This window comes from Bubalus kerabau, chromosome 8 (genome assembly GCF_029407905.1).
Source record: "Bubalus kerabau isolate K-KA32 ecotype Philippines breed swamp buffalo chromosome 8, PCC_UOA_SB_1v2, whole genome shotgun sequence".
NCBI classification, from domain to species: domain Eukaryota; kingdom Metazoa; phylum Chordata; class Mammalia; order Artiodactyla; family Bovidae; genus Bubalus; species Bubalus kerabau.
The window spans coordinates 106,025,220-106,047,554 of record NC_073631.1 but is presented as its reverse complement, the minus strand read 5'-3'; the positions used below and the strand labels follow the sequence as shown (position 1 = coordinate 106,047,554).

General features: G+C 41.7%; 1 protein-coding gene across 1 annotated transcript in view; it reads left to right on the top strand.

Annotated features, from left to right (window-relative positions):
* ZC3HAV1 (zinc finger CCCH-type containing, antiviral 1) overlaps nucleotides 1–22,335 on the top strand; it is a 50,243-nt gene that overhangs the window by 4,147 nt on the left and 23,761 nt on the right. Inside the window, exon 2 of the mRNA XM_055591054.1 lies at nucleotides 18,322–18,457. Coding sequence (XP_055447029.1) covers nucleotides 18,322–18,457 — 136 coding nt within the window. The remainder of the gene's footprint in view (nucleotides 1–18,321; nucleotides 18,458–22,335) is intronic.

Here is a 22,335-nt window from a genome sequence, read left to right as displayed (position 1 = left end):
TTTCTGTTTAACTGTTTAAAGCAGACTGAGTGCCTTCAACTAGCTTTGCGGTTTCTGCTGCTGTGGGTGTATCCTCTGGGCTCTTCCTGTTTGTATGACTTTCCTGTTTGCGTAATTGAAACTTTGGGTGGGGGTGGGTAGATAGGAAGAGAATGAATCGATTATTTCATAAATTTAAAAAAATGCAAAGACTAGTATAACAAGCGTCAGAGTCTATATATTCTAAGATATTGCAAAAGCTACACTATATAAAATAATATATAGTATAATAAGCTTATAATTCACCTCTCAGAATATTTACATCTTTTATTTTTGCTTCTTTTATTTTAAAATAAGATGAAAACCATAACATGCCTAAGGTTATTGTTTTTTTCTCTTCATCTTATTTACCTCTTTCCCCAGAAACAACCTCAGTCATGATTTTGGTGTGTGTCCATGATTTTAAAATTTCCTCTCATCTATGTTTTTATTCATATACAAAATGTAGTGTTGCTTTATGTGTTTTAGAATTTTTACTCAGTGTTATGTTTCGAAGATCGATTCATGCCGTTATATGGATCTAGTTTATTCCTCTTAACAGCTGTATAGCATTTCATCAAATGATTTGTACCTATTCCCACAATAATGGACATTTAGAATATTTCTAATTTTTTGCTACAAAGAAGCATGCTGCCAAAAGGATACTTTTCTCTTGGTGCTCATGGCAAAAGCTTCTCCAAGGTATATCATTGTGCTATGCTGTACTTAGTTGCTCAGTCGTGCCTGACTCTTTGCGACCCCATGGACTATACCTCACCAGACTCCTCTGTCCATGGGATTCTCCAGGCAAGGATACTGGAGTGGGTAGCCATGCCCTCCTCCAGGGAATTTTACCAACCCAGGGATTGAACCCAGGTCTCCTGTATGTCTGGCGGATTCTTTACTGTCTGAGTCACCACAGAAATCCATTAGGAAATGGAATTGCTGGGTTCAGTGTTTGCTTCACCTTTTGCAGATTCTGACAAATCAATGGAATAAAAGTACTTTTACCTTGAAAGTGTTAGTCGTTGGGTCATGTCCGACTCTTTGTGACCTCATGGACTATAGCCCACCAGGCTCCACAGTCCATGAAATTTCCCAGGCAAGAATACTGGAGTGGGTTGCCGTTCCCATCTTCAGGGGAATCTTTCTGACCCAGGGATCAAACCTGGGTCTCCTGCATTGCAGGTAGATTCTTCACTATCTGAACCATGGGGTCAGTTTACATTTTCATGTTTGGTAGTCTCACTTTCCTGATTTTATAGACAATTAGCACTTGGTATTATCAGACTTTTTCTTTTCTTTTCCTTTTAACTTTTTGACTGCACCATGCAGCATGTGAGATCTTAGTTCCTTGACCAGACATTGAACCTGCAAACCTCTGCAGTGGCAGAGCAGAGTCTTAACTGCTGGACTGCCAGGGAAGTCTCTCTTTTTTTCTTTTCTTTTTAACTTTTTGACGGCACCTCGCAGCATGTGAGATCTTAGTTCCCTGACTAGGGACTGAACCGCTGCCCAGACTGTATTTGTGCTAATCTGAAGGGTATACAATCGTATCTCATTGTTTTAATTTTAAAATTATTTTCTTATGAAAGTTTTTAATATGTGTTATTTATTTGCTTATGACACTATATACATACAGTGAAAATCTGTGTACCCACAAATCAGCTTCAGAAATAAAATATTACCAGTTAAAAGCCCCAGAATTCTCACCTTTGATCAGTTCAGTCCAGTTGCTCAGCTGTGTCTGACTCTTGGTGACCCCGTGGACTGCAGCACACCAGGCTTCTCTGTCCATCACCAACTTCCGGAGCTTGCTCAAACTCACCTCCATCGAGTCGATGATGCCATGAGATGGTAGGATGGCATCATCTTTCATTATCTCCCCCATTTTACAGGTGGTAACTGGTGGTAAACAGAACAGCTTTAAGTACGATTGACTAATAACCATTGTGCATATTTAGGATCTACAATGTAGTATTTTGTCATATGTATACATTGTGTAGTGATTCCCTCAATCAAGCTGATTAACCTATTTATCACCTCATCTATTTACCCCCCATTTTAAAAAAGTTTGTTTATTTATTCATTTGGCTGTGCTGGGGTCTTAGCTGCAGCACGTGGATCTTAAATCTTCATTGTGACATGCGGACTTTTAGTTGTGGCATGAGGAATCTAGTTCCTTGACCAGGGATTAAACCAGGGCCCTGCAAGTTGGGAGTGGGAAGTCTTAGCCACTGAGGCCACCAGGAAAGGCCTATTTACTCCCATTTTTTTAAATGATGAGAACTTTTAATAACAACTCTCTTAGCAAGTCTCAAGTATATGTATTTATTATCAACTATGGTCACCAAGCTGTACCTTAGAGATCCAGAACTTCTTCATCTTACAAGTGAAAGTTTGTACCCTTTGACCGACGTCCCTCCTCCTGCACTCAAATCCCTGGCAGCTACCATTTCACTCTCATATTTGATGTGTGTGACTTTCTTAGATTCCGTGTGTAAGTGAGATCATGCAGTTTTTGTCTTTCTGTGTCTGGCTTATTTCATCTAGCATAAGGTCTTTTAGGTTCACACATGTCACAAATGGCAGTTTGCTTGTTTTTATGATTGAATAACATTTCATTTTATACATCTAAACCACATTTTCTTTATCCATGCATCTGCAGATGTACACTCAGGTTGTCTCCGTGTCTTGGCTATTGTGAATAATGCGGCGATCAACTTGGGAGTGCAGATATTTCTTCAGGATACTGATTTCATTTCCTTTGGATACACACCCAGCAGTGAGATTGCTGGGTCATATGTTATTCTATTTTTAATTTTTTGAGGAACTTCATTCTGTTTTCCATAATGGCCATACCAGTTTACAATCCCACAACACGGTTCTGTGTTTGTTATTTATTTTTTCCCACATGTTTATTATCTTTCTACACATGTATTTATTTCTAAGCAATATTGAGGATTGTTTTGCCTGTTTTTCAAGGCTATAGTTACATCAGTGATTGGGTATACAAATATTTGCTTTATTTCATCTTGTTTGCACAGCTTAATGTTTGAGATTCACTCCTGCTAACAAAGCCCTGTTTCTATACCACCCTGTGGCCTGGACAAGACAAATTTCTGCCCTGTGCCCTCTGCTGTATGGTCCTAGTTCTAGCCCAAGTGTATACTTACTCACCTTTTGAGGAGTCTGTGGAGTTAAGGAATCGTGCTCATCTGGACCGTGTGGCCTCCCTCTGGGGCCCTCCCCCTCCCCCTCATCATTCTAGACTATGCTGTGGGTTCCCAGAACCCTAGAATTCCCAAGCCCATTTCCAGGGCTTGAGTGGGCCTCTTCCCTGGGTCTTCCGACATGCGGAAGGAATTTGGATGTACAGGCTGGCATGTTCATCACCTCTGTCTGATGGCACTAGCAATGTGGGACAGAGCCTGATGGGGAGAAGAGAAGTGATGGGCTGGAGGTGGGAGCCAGGGCTGACTTTCTTCCTTCTCCTGTTAATATATTCTATCACAGCACTCAAAGGAGTCTGAGAGTTCTAAATTTGAACTTGGCCTTCCAGGTCATTATAAAAGTGCGTTTGTCAAGATAGGAAGAGAGAACATATTTTATTGAACCATTTCTTAGCTTGATTAATTACTTCTAAGTGTTTAGGTACTTGAGTCCTGGATTGGAAAGATTCCCTGGAGAAGGAAATGGCAATCCACTCCAGGATTGTTACCTGGGAAATCCTGTGGACCAAGGAAACTGGCAGGCTACAGTCTGTGGGATCACAAAAGAGTCAGACACAACTTAGCAACTAAACAACAACACGGGCCTCCACACCCCATCATTTTAAGAGAGGGACTGCTCTAGTTCTTTCTTGTATAAGCAATTGCTTTCTTTTGTACAAATGTACCCTATTTTTGTATCAGTTTTCTTGTTATTAAAATATAGGTTGTTTTCAGTTTTTTTTATTATAAATAACTAATAATTTGGAATATCTTCCTTTGTGTATACATGGAAGAGTTACCTAGGTATCTAGTAGCAGAATTCCCATGCTTAAGTTTTAGGGGCCAATACTAAATCTCCAGGTGTGCACACCAAGTTTTAGTCCCACCAGGAAAATATGAACATCCCTTTGTTTCACATCCTTGCCAATTGATGCCATCAGCCTTTTACAAATTGTGCCAATACAAGGAATGTGAAGTTGCACCTCATTATGGTTTCAATATTATTAGTTTATATATTATTATATAATAATATATAAAGACCTACTCCCCAGGTCAGTAGGTGCCCAATATGCTACTGGAGATCAGTGGAGAAATAATTCCAGAAAGAATGAAGGGATGGAGCCAAAGCAAAAACAATACCCAGCTGTGGATGTGACTGGTGATAGAAGCAAGGTCCGATGCTGTAAAGAGCAATATTGCATAGGAACCTGGAATGTCAGGTCCATGAATCAAGGCAAATTGGAAGTGGTCAAACAAGAGATGGCAAGAGTGAATGTCAGCATTCTAGGAATCAGCGAGCTGAAATGGACTGGAATGGGTGAATTTAACTCAGATGACCATTATATCTACTACTGCGGGCAGGAATCCCTCAGAAGAAATGGAGTAGCCATCATGGCTATCAAAAGAGTCCGATGCAGTACTTGGATGCAATCTCAAAAACAACAGAATGATCTCTGTTCGTTTCCAAGGCAAACCATTCAATATCACAGTAATCCAAGTCTATGCCCCAACCAGTAATGCTGAAGAAGCTGAAGTTGAATGGTTCTATGAAGACCTACAAGACCTTTTAGAACTAACATCCAAAAAAGATGTCCTTTTCATTATAGGGGACTGGAATGCAAAAGTAGGAAGTCAAGAAACACCTGAAGTGACAGGCAAATTTGGCCTTGGAATACGGAATGAAGCAGGGCAAAGACTAATAGAGTTTTGTCAAGAAAATGCACTGGTCATAACAAACACCCTCTTCCAACAACACAAGAGAAGACTCTATACATGGACATCACCAGATGGTAAACACCGAAATCAGATTGATTATATTCTTTGCAGCCAAAGATGGAGAAGCTCTATACAGTCAGCAAAAACAAGACCAGGAGCTGACTGTGGCTCAGACCATGAACTCCTTATTGCCAAATTCAGACTTAAATTGAAGAAAGTAGGGAAAACCACTAGATCATTCAGGTATGACCTAAATCAAATCCCTTATGATTATACAGTGGAAGTGAGAAATAGATTTAAGGGACTAGATCTGATAGACAGAGTGCCTGATGAACTATGGACTGAGGTTCGTGACATTGTACAGGTGACAGGGATCAAGACCATCCCCATGAAAAAGAAATGCAAAAAAGCAAAATGGCTGTCTGGGGAGGCCTTACAAATAGCTGTGAAAAGAAGAGAAGCGAAAAGCAAAGGAGAAAAGGAAAGATATAAACATCCGAATGCAGAGTTCCAAAGAATAGTAAAAAGAGATAAGAAAGCCTTCCTCAGTCATCAATGCAAAGAAATAGAGGAAAACAACAGAATGGGAAAGACTAGAGATCTCTTCAAGAAAATCAGAGATACCAAAGGAACATTTCATGCAAAGATGGGCACAATAAAGGACAGAAATGGTCTGGACCTAACAGAAGCAGAAGATATTAAGAAGAGGTGGCAAGAATACACAGAAGAACTGTACAAAAAAGATCTTCACGACCCAGATGATCACGATGGTGTGATCACTCACCTAGAGCCAGACATCCTGGAATGTGAAGTCAAGTGGGCCTTAGAAAGCATCACTACGAACAAAGCTAGTGGAGGTGATGGAATTCCAGTTGAGCTATTTCAAATCCTGAAAGATGATGCTGTGAAAGTGCTGCACTCAATATGCCAGCAACTTTGGAAAACTCAGCAGTGGCCACAGGACTGGAAAAGGTCAGTTTTCATTCCAATCCCAAAGAAAGGCAATGCCAAAGAATGCTCAAACTACCGCACAATTGCACTCATCTCACATGCTAGTAAAGTAATGCTCAAAATTCTCCAAGCCAGGCTTCAGCAATATGTAAACTGTGAACTTCCAGATGTTCAAGCTGGTTTTAGAAAAGGCAGAGCAACCAGAGATCAAATTGCCAACATCTGCTGGATCATGGAAAAAGCAAGAGAGTTCCAGAAAAACATCTATTTCTGCTTTATTGACTATGCCAAAGCCTTTGTCTGTGTGGATCACAATAAACTGTGGAAAATTCTGAAAGAGATGGGAATACCAGGCCACCTGACCTGCCTCTTGAGAAATTTGTATGCAGGTCAGGAAGCAACAGTTAGAACTGGACACGGAACAACAGACTGGTTCCAAATAGGAAAAGGAGTATGTCAAGGCTGTATATTGTCACCCTGTTTATTTAACTTATATGCAGAGTACTGGCAACCCACTTCAGTGTTTTTGCCTGGAGAATCCCAGGGACGGCGGGGCCTGGTGGGCTGCCATCTATGGGGTCGCACAGAGTCAGACATGACTGAAGCGACTTAGCAGCAGCATGCAGAGCACATCATGAGAAACTCTGGACTGGAAGAAACACAAGCTGGAATCAAGATTGCCGGGAGAAATATCAATAACCTCAGATATGCAGATGACACCACCCTTATGGCAGAAAGTGAATAGGAACTAAAAAGCCTCTTGATGAAGGTGAAAGCGGAAAGTGAAAAAGTTGGCTTAAAGCTCAACATTCAGAAAACGAAGATCATGGCATCGGGTCCCATCACTCCATGGGAAATAGATGGGGAAACAGTGGAAACAGTGTCAGACTTTATTTTTCTGGGCTCCAAAATCACTGCAGATGGTGACTGCAGCCATGAAATTAAAAGACGCTTACTCCTTGGAAGGAAAGTTATGACCAACCTAGAGAGCATATTCAAAAGCAGAGACATTACTTTGCCAACAAAGGTCCGTCTAGTCAAGGCTATGGTTTTTCCTGTGGTCATGTATGGATGTGAGAGTTGGACTGTGAAGAAGGCTGAGCACCGAAGAATTGATGTTTGAACTGTGGTGTTGGAGAAGACTCTTGAGAGTCCCTTGGACTGCAAGGAGATCCAACCAGTCCATTCTGAAGGAGATCAGCCCTGGGATTTCTTTGGAAGGAATGATGCTAAAGCTGAAACTCCAGTACTTTGGCCACCTCATGCGAAGGGTTGACTCATTGGAAAAGACTGATGCTGGGAGGGATTGTGGGCAGGAGGAGAAGGGGATGACAGAGGATGAGATGGCTGGATGGCATCACTGACTCAATGGACGTGAGTCTGAGTGAACTCCGGGAGTTGGTGATGGACAGGGAGGCCTGGCGTGCTGCGATTCATGGGGTCGCAAAGAGTCGGACACGACTGAGCAACTGATCTGATCTGATCTGATATAATAATAGTATTTATATAATATTATATAAATATATTTTATATATTGTTTATATAAATTTATTGTTTATATATTGTTAGTTTATATACTATTTATATATTGTTAGTCTCTAGTACTTTGAAGTCATATTGCTTGTTTTAAAATTTCTTTTTTAAAAGTTTTATGCAATTTTTAAAAGTTTCTTTCCATTTATAGTTATTACAAAATATTGACCCTGTTCCCCATTTTGTACAATGTATCCTTGAGCCTATCTTACACCTAATAGTTTGTATCTCCTACTGCTACATTTCTCCTCCCAAACCCCCACTGGTTTGTTCTCTCTATATCTGTGAATCTGATTCTTTTTGTTATATTCACTGTTTGTTGTATTTTTTTAGATTCATATATATGTGATATCATACAGTACTTTTCTTTCTCTGTCTGACTTATTTCACTTAGTATAAAGTCCTCCAAGTCCTTCTGTGTTTCTGCAAATGGCAAAATTTTGTTCTTTTTTATGGCTAAGCAGTGTTCCATTGTGGTATTCCAAAGTATACTACATCTTCTTTATCTGTCTGTTGATGGATACTTTGGTTTCATCCATAACTTGGCAATTGTAAATAGTGCTTCTATGAATGTTGGGTATGTATCCTTTTAAATTGGGGCTTTTGCTTTTTTTGGATATATACCCAGTAGTGAAATTAATGGATCATGTGGTAGTTTTTATTTTTAGTTTTCTGAGAGACCTCCATACTCTTCTCCACAATGGTTGCACCAATGTACATTCCCACCAGCAGTGTATGAGGGTTCCATTTTCTTCACATCCTTGCCAACATTTGTTATTTGTGTTCTTTTTGATGATAACCATTCTGAGAGGTGTGAAGTGCTCTCTCATTGTGATTTTGATTTGTGTTTCCCTGATAATTAGTGATGCTGAGAATTTTTTCATGTGTTTGTTGGCTATCTGTATTTCCTCTTTGGAAAAATGTCTGTTCAGTTCTGCCCATTTTTAAATTGTTTGTTTTGTTTTGATGCTGAGCTGTATGAGCTGTTTATATGTGTTGGGTATTATATACGTTGGCTATTAATCCCTTGTTGGCCATAGTGTTTGCAAATATTCTCTCCTATTCAGTAGGCTGTCTTTTCATTTTGTCGATGGTTTCCTTTGCCGTGCAAAATCTTTTCAGTTTAATTAGGTCCCAGTTGTTTCTTTTTGCATTTATTCCCTTTGCTTCAAGGGACAGATCCAATAAAAATATTGCTATGGCCTAATGCTTGTTTTTTAAGTTTGTCTTATGTGGTGTCTGATTCTTGGCAGTTGTTTCTTATTTACATTGTTCTTTTTCTGTCCTCTTAGCAATATATTTTTGCCTGTAATTGCTTTTATTGTATTTTGTTTTTTATTGTAAACTGTACAGTTCAATGGCAATAAGTACATTCACGATGTTGTGCAACCATCTCCACTTTCTGGTTCCAGAACATTTTCATAATCCCAAAAAGAAACCCCACACCCATCCATGGGCACACCTCATTTTTTCTTCTCCACAGCCTCTGGTAACCTCTAATCCACATTCTGTTTGCATGGATTTGGCTGTTTTGGAAGTTTCCTGTAAATGGAAACATACAATATTTTTCCTATTGTATCTGGCTTCTTTCACTTAGCATAATGTCTTCAAAGTTTGCCATTTACTTCTGCATGTTACATGTCTTTTGTGAGGGTATATACCCAGGAGGAATCTCCCTGGAAGTTCCCTTTGTTACTAATTGTGCTCTGCCCGTAGAGTCTTCCTGAAATTTTAAATAAGTGACCAAAAAAATATATCTGATAACAAAATATTTTCTGCTTTTTACTTAATGTAGAGGTGGCAGAATTAAACATTTAAGGTAAGTATAGATTTGTTTACATAAAAAGGTTCTAATTTGATTACTGCTCCTGACCACATTTATTTCCAAACTAGTATCTGTGACCTTTGGGCTTCTCTGGTAGGTCAGATGGTAAAGAATCCACCTGCAATTCGGGAGTCCTGGGTTCGATCCCTGGGTTGGGAAGATCTCCTGGGGAAGGGAATGGCTATCTACTCCAGTATTTTTGCCTGGGGAATCCCATGGAGAGAAGAGCCTGGCAAGCTACAGTCCATGGAGTGACAAAGAATCAGTGATCTTTACCTACAGACTACTTTAGAATTGGCAAGGTCCCAAGATGGTTTTAGAAAAGGAATAAAAGAAGAACTTCAGATCCCAAGTCCAATGAGTAATCAATTTAACCAAATTGGAGCACAAAAGATGGACTCAGTTTGGGAGAAGAAAGTGGAGACCTCATTCATGATCTTTGAATGCTTCCTCATTGAGAAAAAATTTTAATATGTTTCAGAGCAAGGACTTACCTGGTGGTCCAGTGTTTAGGACTCCAGGCTTCCTCTGCAAGGGGGGGCCAGTTTGATCCCGGGTCAGGGAACTAAGATCCCACATGCTGCATAGTACTTCCTGCTCGTCACTGTCTTCACTTGCTATGCTTTTTCTCTGTCCTGATGTGGACTTAGGGCAATGATGCCAAACTTGCGCTGCACATTGGAGTCACTTGAGGAATCTTTTAAAGATGCTGGTGCCCAGATCCTACCCCTGGACGTTCTGATTTAATTGGTTTAGGGTATGACTTGGGCATTGGGGTTTTTTAAAAGGCCATGGGTGGGGCTTCCCTGGTGGCTCAGTTGTAAAGAAACTGCCTTGCCAATGCAGGGGACAGGTGTTCGATTCCCTGTCCGGGAAGATCCCACATGCCTTGGAGCAACTAAGCTTGTGCACTGCAACTATTGAGCCCGCGCCCTAGAGCCTGTGCTTTACTACAAAAGAAACCACAGCAACGAGAAGCTCTCGCACCTCAACTAGAGAGCAGCCCCTGTTCTCCGCAACTAGAGAAAAGCCTGCACAGCAACCAAGACCCAGCACAGCCAAAACAAATAAATAAAATTATTTTTTAAAAAAAGGCCATGGGTGGTTCTAATGGGCAGCAGGGTTTGAGAACCCCCCTAGTTAAAAAGACCAGAGAAATAGGTCAACCTGGGGAGCTGTCTACAGTGTTGTGGCACCTGTACAGCTTGCCTAGCTTTTGGTACAATCATAGATCACAGTCAGCTCCTCCGCCCCGCGCCTCTCCCATTCTGGGAACCTTGGCGAACTGCAGCTGCGGCTCACCACAGTCAGCAGTCAGGGGCGCCTCTTCTTTGCAGCCGGTATACTCTGGGTAACACAGTTACGGTTAAAGCAGACCAGTTTCTTTGGCTCCACCCTTTCCCTTCCCGCACACTGCACCTTAGACTGCTCCTGTGTTCTCCGCTGGTCTGCTCTGGTTTTCCCCCATCTTACTAGGGGTTCCAGATTTGGTGAATCATTCCTGCCTCTAGTAACTGGCAATCGAATCTCAAACATGAGGTACAGTCGTATAGAGAATAGGAGTCTCATGACTTGGATACTTTTCAGGGTTGGTTTGATTGATGCCATTTTATACTGTAGACTAATGTTCTCTAGATTTTTATCTTTCACAGGTCTTGGTTTCTTTCTCGCTTGGCTGGCATTGTGGTGAGCTATTTCCTGTGTTCTACACAAACTGACTAGCTCTTTGATTCTGTCCACCCTCCCCCCATGAGGTGTTGGGGAGCAGAGCAGGTGAAAGGAAGAGGTGTTTTGATACAAACAACTCTTGAAAAACAAGACTCTCTAGAGAATGGACGTGTGGAGACAGTGGGGGAGGGAGAGAGTGGGATGGATTGAGAGAAGCACTGACATCTATACACGACCACGTGCAAATTCGATAGATAGTGGGAAGCTGCTGCGTAACACAGGGAGCGCAGCTCAGGGCTCTGATGACTTACAGGAGTGGCATGGGAGGGCGGCTCAAGAAGGATATGCATATGGCTGATTCACGCTGCTGCTGTACAGCAGAAACTAACACAACATTGCAAAGCAGTTGTATTCCAATTAAAAAAACAAACTGGGGCTCCCCTGGTGGCTCAGTAATAACGAGCAGGCGATAAGGGTTTGATCCCTGGTCTGGGAAGATCCCACATGCCTTGGAACAGCTAAGCTCATGTGCCTCAGCTATTGAGCCTGTGTTCTAGAGCCCATGAGCTGCAACTACTGAAGCCTGGGGTCTCTAGAGTCTGTCTGTGCTTCACAACAAGAGAAGCCACCACATTAAGAATCCCCCGCAACTAGAGAGTGGCGTCTGCATACCACAACTAGAGAAAAGCGCTTGCAGTAATGAAGACCTAGCAGAGGCCAAAAAAAAAAAAAAAAAAAAAAGAGAGAGAGAGAAATAAAATTATTTTAAAAAATAAAAATAAACTAAAACCAAGACTCTCCCTAAGGTTATCATTTTCTCGTTGGTCTGGTTGTGGAGCCTAGGGTTGACCCTATGTTTATTGACTTGCGAAGTGCCAAAGCTCACACGTGTGAATATCTAGTTCAGGAACCTAGCTTAGAATTTCATCCAACAGGCCCAACCAGCAACTCCCAGCCCTGACTGCACACTGAAATCATCTGGGGTCCCACCTCCTGTCAAATTAAATAACCGTCTCTGAGGGTGTGGCCAGGCTTAGGTATTTCTCAGCACTGCCCAGTTGGTTATTATGTGTAGCCAGGGATGAGAACCTCTCTGCAGGCTAGACCTCATCTGTGGTTGGGGGAGCACTTCCTGCCAGGGTTAAAATAACCTTTCATTCTGTGGCTGGAAGAAAAGAATGAAAAGATCATTTGTTTTTAGGCTTTTGGCTTGAGATTCCTGAGAGACTTTCTTGCCTCTCCCAAGGTCATCTTCGCTCTTTTTAGAAAAGTTATCATTTCCTATCCCAACTCATGCTCTTTGAAGTTTATCTGCTCCAAGGGCAGGCAGCCTTCTGCAAACGCTTGTCTGTCCCTGGGCAGCTCATAAGGGCTTATAAGGGTGAGCTCTTTTCTGTGCTGGGAGGTGGGGAGTCCCATGGCTGTGAGTCACGAGAAGGTCACCTTGAACATGCTTATCCAGGTGTGCCCTTTGGTCCAGCAGCATTAGCATCACCTAGGAGCTTGTGAGAAATGTACACTCAGCCCTCATCCCAGACCTCCTGATCAGGGACTCTGGGGGTGGTGTCTAGCAATCTGTGTTCGAACAAACCTTCTCAACGATTCTGATGTGAGCTAGAAAGTTGAGACTCACTCTGTAGGTCTGGGACAGGGCCTGAGAATTTGCGTTTCTGACAACCTCCTAGGTGATGCTGATCGGGGGACTTCACTTTGAGAACCACTAGTTTTGAGAACCCCAAGAGGCCTTGGGAGATTTTCACTCCGTTTCCTGGCTAAAGCCTTGTAGCCAGTATTAGGGACCTGGAACTGAGAGCGATCAGAAGAAAGTGAGAAGGAAGCTTCTGCATCTTAAACCTAAACACGACTTCTATCAAGCCCTGACCATGACAGGTTTGGCTGAAGGTTGAATCAGTCAGCTGCTGAACTTGTCTCCTCAATGCCAATCATGAGAAACAGTTTCTTTTCTTTTTAAAAAAATAATTTATTAAATGTTCATGTTTGCTTGATGAAGCACTAGACATAGCCTTTATGGATCTGGGAACTGCCATAGAAAATAGACTAGCATAAGGGAGCTTGCTCAGTCGTGTCTGACTCTGCAACCCCATGGACTATAGCCCACCAGGCTCCTTTGTCCATGGGATTTCTCAGGCAAGAATACTGGAGTGCGTTGCCGCTTCCTTTTCCAGGGGATATTCCTGACCCAGGGAGCGAACCCTCGCCTGTTGAGTCTCCTGCATTGGCAGGAAGATTCTTTACCAAATGGCACCACCTGGGAAGCCTGAAATAGTTTCATTTTTTCTTTTGGCCTCGCTGCGATGCATGCAGGATCTTAGTTTTCCAACCAGGAATTGAACCTGTGCCTCCTGCAGTGGAAGCATGGAGTCTTAACCACTGCACTGCCAGGGAAGTCCCAAGAGACAGTTTCTATCATTTATTGTGTCCCTCCTACACCATATTCTTCCTTGGTAGCTCAGATGGTAAAGAATCTGCTTGCAATGCAAGAGACCCAGGTTCAATCCCTGGAGAAGATCTCCTGGAGAAAGAAATGGCAATTTACTCCAGTATTCTTGCCTCCCGTGGACAGAGGAGCCTTGTGGGCTACAGCCCATGGGGTTGCAAAGAACTGGACATAACTTAGCTACTAAACAATAACAGCAACAAGGGAACAGTAACTGGGATAATCTAGCATGGCTTTCTTTTTTTTTCTTTTTGGTTTGGAAAATTTTCAGTCCTGTTTGTTTTTATTTTTCCAGATTATGTTTTTAATTTTCTTGAGTTCTGGGTTCAGTGATGAACTTTTCCTCATATATGAGTCATCTTTTATTTCTCATGTTACCTAGCCTCAGTTTTCCAAAATAAAAAGTAAAACATTTCCTCATAGGCTATAAATAACAGATCCAGTACCTGTCACTTAGAAAATATGTGATAAGTGTTAATGTCCGTACTTCTGGTCTTACTTGCATGCATATGGGCTGCTGCTGCTGCTAAGTCACTTCAGTCGTGTCCGACTCTGTGTGACCCCATAGATGGCAGCTCACCAGGCTCCGCCGTCCCTGGGATTCTCCAGGCAAGAACACTGGAGTAGGTTGCCATTTCCTTCTCCAGTGCAGGAAAGTGAAAAGTGAAAGTGATGTCGCTCAGTCATGTCCGACTCCTCGAGACCCCATGGACTGCAGCCCACCAGGCTCCTCTGTCCAGGGGATTTTCCAGGCAAGAGTACTGGAGTGGGGTGCCTGCTAAGTCACTTCATTTGTGTCTGACTCTGTGGACTGTAGCCTACAGACTTCTCTGTCCATGGGATTCTCCAGGCAAGAATGCTGGGGAATGCTGGTGATCTTCCCAACCCAGCCATCAAACCCGAGTCTCTTATGTCTCCAGGACTGGCAAGCAGGTTCTTTACCACTTCCCAGTGCCACCTGGGAAGTTCTTGGTCTTAGTTACTCCCCAGATAAGTGAGTGAGAACTGCCCCACTTTTTTGAAATTAGGGTGGAGATAAACCCTCTAAGAAGCTTGGAAAAGTCTAGGAAATGTGGGAAAACAGATCAGGGCCTCCCAGGGATGGAGCTACAGGTCAGAACCCAAGGCTAGATATGACATGTTGCTGACTGAAGCTGGGTTCAAGGTGAGGATTATAGAATCTAGAGGAATGAATAGTTTGCCTGAGGATAGAGATGAGAAATGAAGAGTGATCTGGGCCCTCAGACAGGCAGCATCAAGGACCCAGCCAGCACCATGTGTGCTGGATGGGCTCCTCCTATGGGCATGAGTGTCTTAGGTGGGCTGGGAAAGCCCAGACTCTTGGGGCTCCAGGCAGAGGGCTTCTCCATAGGCTTGTCTGGCTGCCTTTAGTTATTTAGAGGAAATACTGACTTCCAGGACCTTGGAAGTGCCCCACTGCCCCTTGGCAAGGGCAGAGTAGGTGCAAGACAGGTAAGACCGAGGCTGTATGTTGCTGGAATCTGGAGAGGGGCTGAGTCTTCAAGTATGACCTTAATCCGGCCATAGGCGAGGTACGATCGTCTTGGCACTGTGACCACAACATCTGGACTGAAGCTCAAAGGAAAGAAAGGTTCTTAATTCCTCCCACCTACCCGCTGTCTGATATCTCTGAGCTGGAGGGTAGAAGCTGCCTAGCGGTGGGGTGTTTCAGTGAGCTCATTTTCTGCTCTGGATTGAGAGGGTCATTAGTGGCAATGCCCAGGGGAGTGAGAGGTCTAGAGAGGTAAGGAGGCTCACACATGTCTGGTAAAAGCTGTACTGGAAGGATTTCCTGCTTTGGGGCGGAGGCTGCATCCCTTCCTGCTGTAGAATCTCTTCATAGATGCCCCCCTCCCTTGATGGTTGGGAAAGAGATAAGGTGTAGTTTTGCCTAGCCGCTGAGGGCTCTGGGGAGTGGGGGCTGTGGGGGAGCAGTTATCTGAAACCACAAACCCCAAGAGCAAGCAGAGAGCTGATGTCAGCTTTATCAGGGAGTGCCAGAAACACACTAAAAGCCAGGACTCCTGGTGAAGAAAACCAGGAGAGTGCATGCCCTAGAAAATGGCTGGGATACAGGCTGTCAACAGAGTCTGACCACCTGCCCTTGACTTTTACATGAAGCAGGGAGTATGGGAGGGCTGGCTGGGTTTTAAGGGCTCAGGCGGTGGCTGCCATGGTTGTTGATTCTGACTTTTCTTTTGGGGTTCCTACAGCTAGATCCAAAAGCAATGCCAGAGTGTTTCAGAAATGCCTTACACACAGACAGTGGCATTTGAATAGTGACTTTCAAACACCAATTCTTAGAGAATAACTTTTATGTAGGTGTTTACATTACAAAAATCACTGTCGATTTCAATAAGATAATTTTGCAGTCAGTTGCATTTCTGTTTACAGTGACAACAAAAAACAATAGTGACAACTGATTTATGCTTAATATTTGGGAAATGAAAGAGAACTATGAAAAGAAAGATTTTAATTCTCAGTAAGAAAAATAGAATAAGACTTGAATAAATGAAGAGATTTTTTTTTTTGTCCTAGAATCAGAAGATTTAAAATAGTAAGATGACATAATATCTAATCTAATGTATGGAGTTAACACAAATTAGTTTCCATATGATATTTTGTGGAAATTGACAAAACAATACTACAATTTCTATAGAGAAAATAATAGTTAAGCACATTAAGGAAATTTTTGAAAGAAATGAACCAATAATAGGATAAATTATTCTGTTAATATTTAAAATGTGGTACAAAGGACATTTATATCGTATGGTATCAGATGCAAAGCAGAATAGTAGATTGATAAAGACATAATAAGGATTCCTTGCATTCTAAATTTGCTAAAAAGTTAACAAACAATAGTTCTGGACAACAAAATAGTAAGAAAGGAATCCTATTCAATAGACGTTACTGAGAAAAGATATAAAGCACTTCTGTCCTCCTCTGATGCTGGTTTTCAAAATAAGCTCCAGATATTTTAAAGTTGAAAATATCTTTTATAAAAGTGAAACAAAATGATATATTATAGTTATCCAGCTGTGGTGGAGGAATTAATTTCTCAAGTATTAAAACAGTGGGCTAAATTACAAGTGGTGAATTGGAAGGATCTGATTGTATAAAAATTGAGCAATAGAAAGCTTAATAAGTTCTTGATAAAAAGGGAAAAGTGCAAAACTATTTGAAATAAACAAGGCTTGTAAAGATTAGTATTAAAAATATAAAGAACAATTGAAAAGAAAATGTAAATACAAAGAAAATATAAAGAATATATTTTTAATACTAATAAAAATAAAAATATATTTTAAAAAATATAAAAAATAAAAATTGTTCTTATAAAAATATAAAGAACAATCTATAACAACTGTTATAGATAAACAGTTAAAAGATATGAACAAATAGTATAAGAGGAAGTATGAGCATCAAACCTACATTTGGAATATTTCAGTCTTGCTAATAATTAAAGTGCAAATTAAAAGCATGAATCTATTTCTTAGTTAAGTAGCAAAAGTGATAAAACTCTATGTTAATGTGCTTGGAGGGAAAGAGACACACTCTCTAGATTTACTAGTATGTTTTCTGCAGAGCAGGAGATCAAAATGAAACACAAACCACTTAGGCAATACTCTCAAATAAATCTCAAGAAAATAATGTGAAAGAGGAAAGGTTTATAAAGTGGTATAGTGAAAATCTGGCCATTACCTAACCACCTGACAATTTGATAATGGTTGTACAAACTGGAAAATATTAAGATCCCATCACATTAGCAACTATTAAAACCATACATCTGAGGATGTTGGTGATATTATAGGGAATGTACGTATATAAGTTAAGAAGTAGAAGACATATGTTAGGTGAACATTGGTAATTGTCAGATTATGTTTGTCTGATGAAAACATCAATGCCGTCAGCGTCTCAATGCTTGGTCTGATAAGTCAGTGCTTGTGGGACGTCAGTGTGATTATAATTTGGGGGTCTTATTGAAAGGCAGATTTTGATTCACATGAACTGGGGTGGAGCCTGGGATATTCTAAATTTGTGATAATGGTAAAGCTACTCCTCCCACCACATTTTTAAGAGCAAATGTTTAAATCTCTGCCATGCAGTCTTGTGACCACTAGTCATATGAGGCTATTCAAATTTAGATTAATTGAAATAAAATGGAAAATTTAGTTTCCTAAGTCTTACTACCTATATTTCAAGGGTGCATTAGTCATGCATGGCTTACATCTCAGAAAGCTCAGATTATAGAACAAGTCCATCATCACAGAAAGTTCTGTCAGACCTGAATCATCAGTCTTAAAGTGAAGGGGACTTTTATCACTTTTTTGGTAAAGTTGTTTGAATGCTATTACAAGCTTGTTCCATTCCTTTGTAGTCAGAAATCACATAGGTATACATTCATAGAAGTGATAAAGCAAGGGACAGTTTCATCTAGTTTAGTTTGATCAATGAAATTCTTTTATCCCATTGATTTTATTGTCATTCCATAAATGTGTTATCCTAATTATTATTAGCCTCTCAAGGGGCAGTCATTTCCACTAAATTGGTTTCAGTTCCTTTGCTACTTTTTCCTCATCTTACATAATTAACATATACTAGAGGAGACGTTTAAAGAAGGATTGCAATAAATTAAAGCATAACGTGTGTGTTGTTAATCAGCTATACCCCAATACAAAATAAAAAGTTAAAAAAAAAAAGAATACATGTGTATAATTTATGAAGAGATCCTCATATTCTCTTTTCCTATCTATGTGTTTCATCCGTTTATATTTTTAAAGTGTATTCTTGAAGCTGGACCAGCCTTGTGTTAGTTACCCAAGGATGTGGGCATTGATTTTCATTTGAAAGGTTTCCTGGATGATTGCTTTTTCTTTATTTTCTGTGAAGTGGAAATGCTGACCATTGTTATTTTCTTCCAGGAATTTATGCAAATATTCTCACGAGGTTCTCTCAGAAGATAACTTCAGGGTCCTGACAAACCATGGGCTCTCTGGACTGAACCAAGAGGAATTAGCTGTGCTCCTTCTCCAAAGTGACCCTTTCTTTATGCCCGAGGTAAGTTCTGATTCCTCAGTTTGAAAAGCAAGGAGAATGCCTTTGGCAGTGTGATGTCCTGTGTGTGTTGGAATGGGGGCAGAGAAAACCTGGCACCAGGGCTCTGCAGGTGGCAGTCAGCAGGTGGCTGTTGCTAAGTGACCTGGAGATGCCAACAGTTTCCTTCTTATTTGAAGTTTAATAAGTATTTGAGTCTGGAATGCCTCCTCCCCTGGGCTGCTAGGGAACCCTATGTGAACAAGTGTGATCTGAAGAACTAGCAATAAGACTAATTGCTGCCTTACATCCCAGTGACTTCCTGGAAGAGGTGGGCTTTGAAGCAAGATTTTGGAAGGTGACAGGGTACATTGTTTGAGCCTCAGTTCAGTTCAGTTCAGTTCAGTCGCTCAGTCGTGTCCGACTCTTTGTGACCCCATGAATCGCAGCACGCCAGGCCTCCCTGTCCATCACCAACTCCCGGAGTTCACTCAGACTCACATCCATCGAGTCAGTGATGCCACCCAGCCATCTCATCCTCTGTCGTCCCCTTCTCCTCCTGCCCCCAATCCCTCCCAGCATCAGAGTCTTTTCCAATGAGTCAACTCTTTGCATGAGATGGCCAAAGTACTGGAGTTTCAGCTTTAGCATCATTCCTTCCAAAGAAATCCCATGGCTGATCTCTTTCAGAATGGACTGGTTGGATCTCCTTGCAGTCCAAGGGACTCTCAAGAGTCTTCTCCAACACCACAGTTCAAAAGCATCAATTCTTCAGCGCTCAGCCTTCTTCACAGTCCAACTCTCCCATCCATACATGACCACAGGAAAAACCATAGCCTTGACTAGACGGACCTTTGTTGGCAAAGTAATGTCTCTGCTTTTGAATATGCTATCTAGATTGGTCATAACTTTCCTTCCAAGGAGTAAGCGTCTTTTAATTTCATGGCTGCAGTCACCATCTGCAGTGATTTTGGAGCCCAGAAAAATAAAGTCTGACACTGTTTCCACTGTTTCCCCATCTATTTCCCATGAAGTGATGGGACCAGATGCCATAATCTTCGTTGCTTGAGGCTAAGTTGTAGCAAAGAGATCTCAAAATGCAGTGATTCAAGTAAAATATTACTTTGTTTCTCCATCTCTTGGTAGTCTAGATCTGAGGTCAGTAAACTATACTCCATGGACCACATCCCACCTGCCGCCTGTTTTTGTAGTTTAATTGGAACACAGCCACACTCATTCATTTATATATTGTCTATGACTGCTTTCTCATACAAGAGGGAGATGAGTATTTGCAACAGAGATTGATGGCCTGCCAAGCCTAAAATATTTACTATTTGATCATTTATGGTAATAGTTTGCTGACCTTTGATCTTGCCTAGAGGTAGGCAGGCAGGTAGTCTGATGGTCAGGCAGCTGAATTCCATGATGTCATGTAGGGATTCAGGCCAATAGGTCTGCCTTGTTATCTTATATATAATAGATCTGTTTTATTACTGGACCAGTAGATATCTCTTTTAACATATGGCTTCCTCCTCCTCATGGTACAAGGAGGCTCTTCTCAGTGTCATCTTTTTTCTAGCCAACAGGAATGTAGAGAAGGAGTAAGTAAAAGACAAGCTGCTTCCTTTTTAAAAAGATGTGAAGCAAAAATAAAAAGATGTGACTTGGATATTATATTTCATTCATTGTATGCTCCATCTCATTCGCCAGAACTTATCACATGACTGCATTTACGGAGAAGGCAGGCTGGCAAATGTAGTTTTCTGGCTGGGTAGCTATATGTCCAGCTAAAACTTGGAAGCTTCTATTATTAGAAGAAGGATAAGAATAATCTCAGATAATTAACAGTCTCATCCACCTAGGAATATTGACTTGAAAATCAGATGATTCTGCTTAAAGAATGGTATCTGAGAATGATCTGAGAAAAATCCTTGTGTACAGAAGTTAGCCTCACATTGGAAGAGAGGCCCAGAAACGTAATGGAAGCCTCAGGTTGAGAGGGTGGAAGGGACTGAGATAAGATAACAAGGTTGAAATTCGGTCGTGCTTTTATGTTGACAAGATAGCTATTAGGGACATCTGGAGGGTTAAACGTCTTTTGACTCTAAGCTCAGTGTGTTTCCCTGAGGACTTAGGAAAACTTAGGACACGTGGGGTGATTTTGCGCTGATGACTGAGCTCAGGCAAGATAGGAATGCAAGATACTCTGTAAAAATGTCTTCAGAGAGGAAGGGTGGGGGAGGACTATTTAACTATATGTAACTCACTTCCCCAGGCATTCTTTCATTTATGTACGTGAGTTTCTCTCTCTCTTTCTCTCTCTGTTTCCAGGAACCCAAGGTTCAGAGGTCTTAGGATCTCTATGGCCCCTGGCCTATGTGCCAGCCAGCCCAGTCCTTCCTGGCTACCAGTATGGGGAAAATGCCTTACACCCTAACTCGTTAAAGGTCACGTTGGCTAACAGAGGCACCCTCTCCTTTCCCTTTCATGTGAAAGAATGACGACAGTTGAACGCTTGTCATGACTCTTGAGAGTCATGGGGTTGCCCGGGGTCCAACCTAGTGTTAAACTTGCAGGGTTGGAAACATCACTCACCAGATCAGCTCTCTGCTTCTGTTCTCCAAAATCACCAAGGACTTGCTATATCAGGTCCCTGGAGAATAAGGAGTGGCAGCTCTTCCTTTCTCTAGGAAAGAACCCTCCTGGATGGTGCTGTTGCTGACTTAGACCAGAAAAAGCCCATCAACAAAAGTACTGGGAGGCTTCTCGTAGGAGGACGCTGACCTTAATTACACAGAGTCTGAAGTGTCACCTGAGGCTCCCTTATAGTGCCCATGGATTTTAAGAATTCGGTACCATGATTAGAGGGTAGGGTGGAACGGTTTGTGCTTGAAGTTTATTTTTAGCCGATAACTTAATTGCCTCTTGCCACGTATTGGGGTAGGATCACAGACGAACAGACTGCACTGCTTCCTGGGACCAGAGGTCTGAGAAGCTGGTTCCTGTGACAGGGAATCAACTAGAGCATCGATGACATAAGTCTCTATTTGACTATTCTGGGCAAGAGTTGTCTCTAAAGGAGTGTTTTAACTTGGGGGAGTAGGGCGGAGTATTTTCAAGGTTTTAGCAGGGGAGGGGAGTGGTTAGCCAGAGTTCAGCTAGTTCCAAGGATAGTTGATCAATGATGGTTCCTCCATGTCTCTAAGTTCTGTCTTTGCCACCAACTACGTATGTGATCTTGGACAAGGCATTTCATCCTCCAGGGTCTCACTTTACTTACTGTTTGCTTTGAACTCATTCAGCTAACACTCAGGAGTGCAAGGGTAGCACTGAGTTAAATCCTGAAGCCAATGGTGGACAAGGCACACGCCTGCCCTCAAATACCGATCACGTTCACACTTTTCCACTTTGCTTAACCTGTGAGAACATAAAAGCATAAACCTGAACTTCCTGGTATATAAACATGGATAATTGAAGTGCATTTATTAAAAGGGAGAAATGGGTCTCATTTGTTCTGGCAGGAGCAGTCTTTTTTAAACATCAGAATAGTGCTAGGAATGTTAATCAAAGTATCATTTGTGAAGTTGCTAATAATCCTTGTTTTACTTGAGCCTCGAGAATTCTGGCTCTCAAGCTTTAGTGTGGGTCAGAATCGCCAGGAGTGTTTGTCAAACCCAGATTGCTGGGCTCCTCCTCTGGCCATTCTGACTGTAGATACAGGGAAGGGCCCAAGGGTTTGTATTTCTAGTTAGTTTTCAGTTGGAGCTGATGCTGTTGGTCCAGGGACCACACTTTGAGAACTGTTGGCCAAGAGTCTCGATTCTGGCTCGTAGACTCTATCACAATGATATGTATTTGCATCAGGTTTAGAAGTTGTTTGTATGGCTCAATCATGGTTGAAT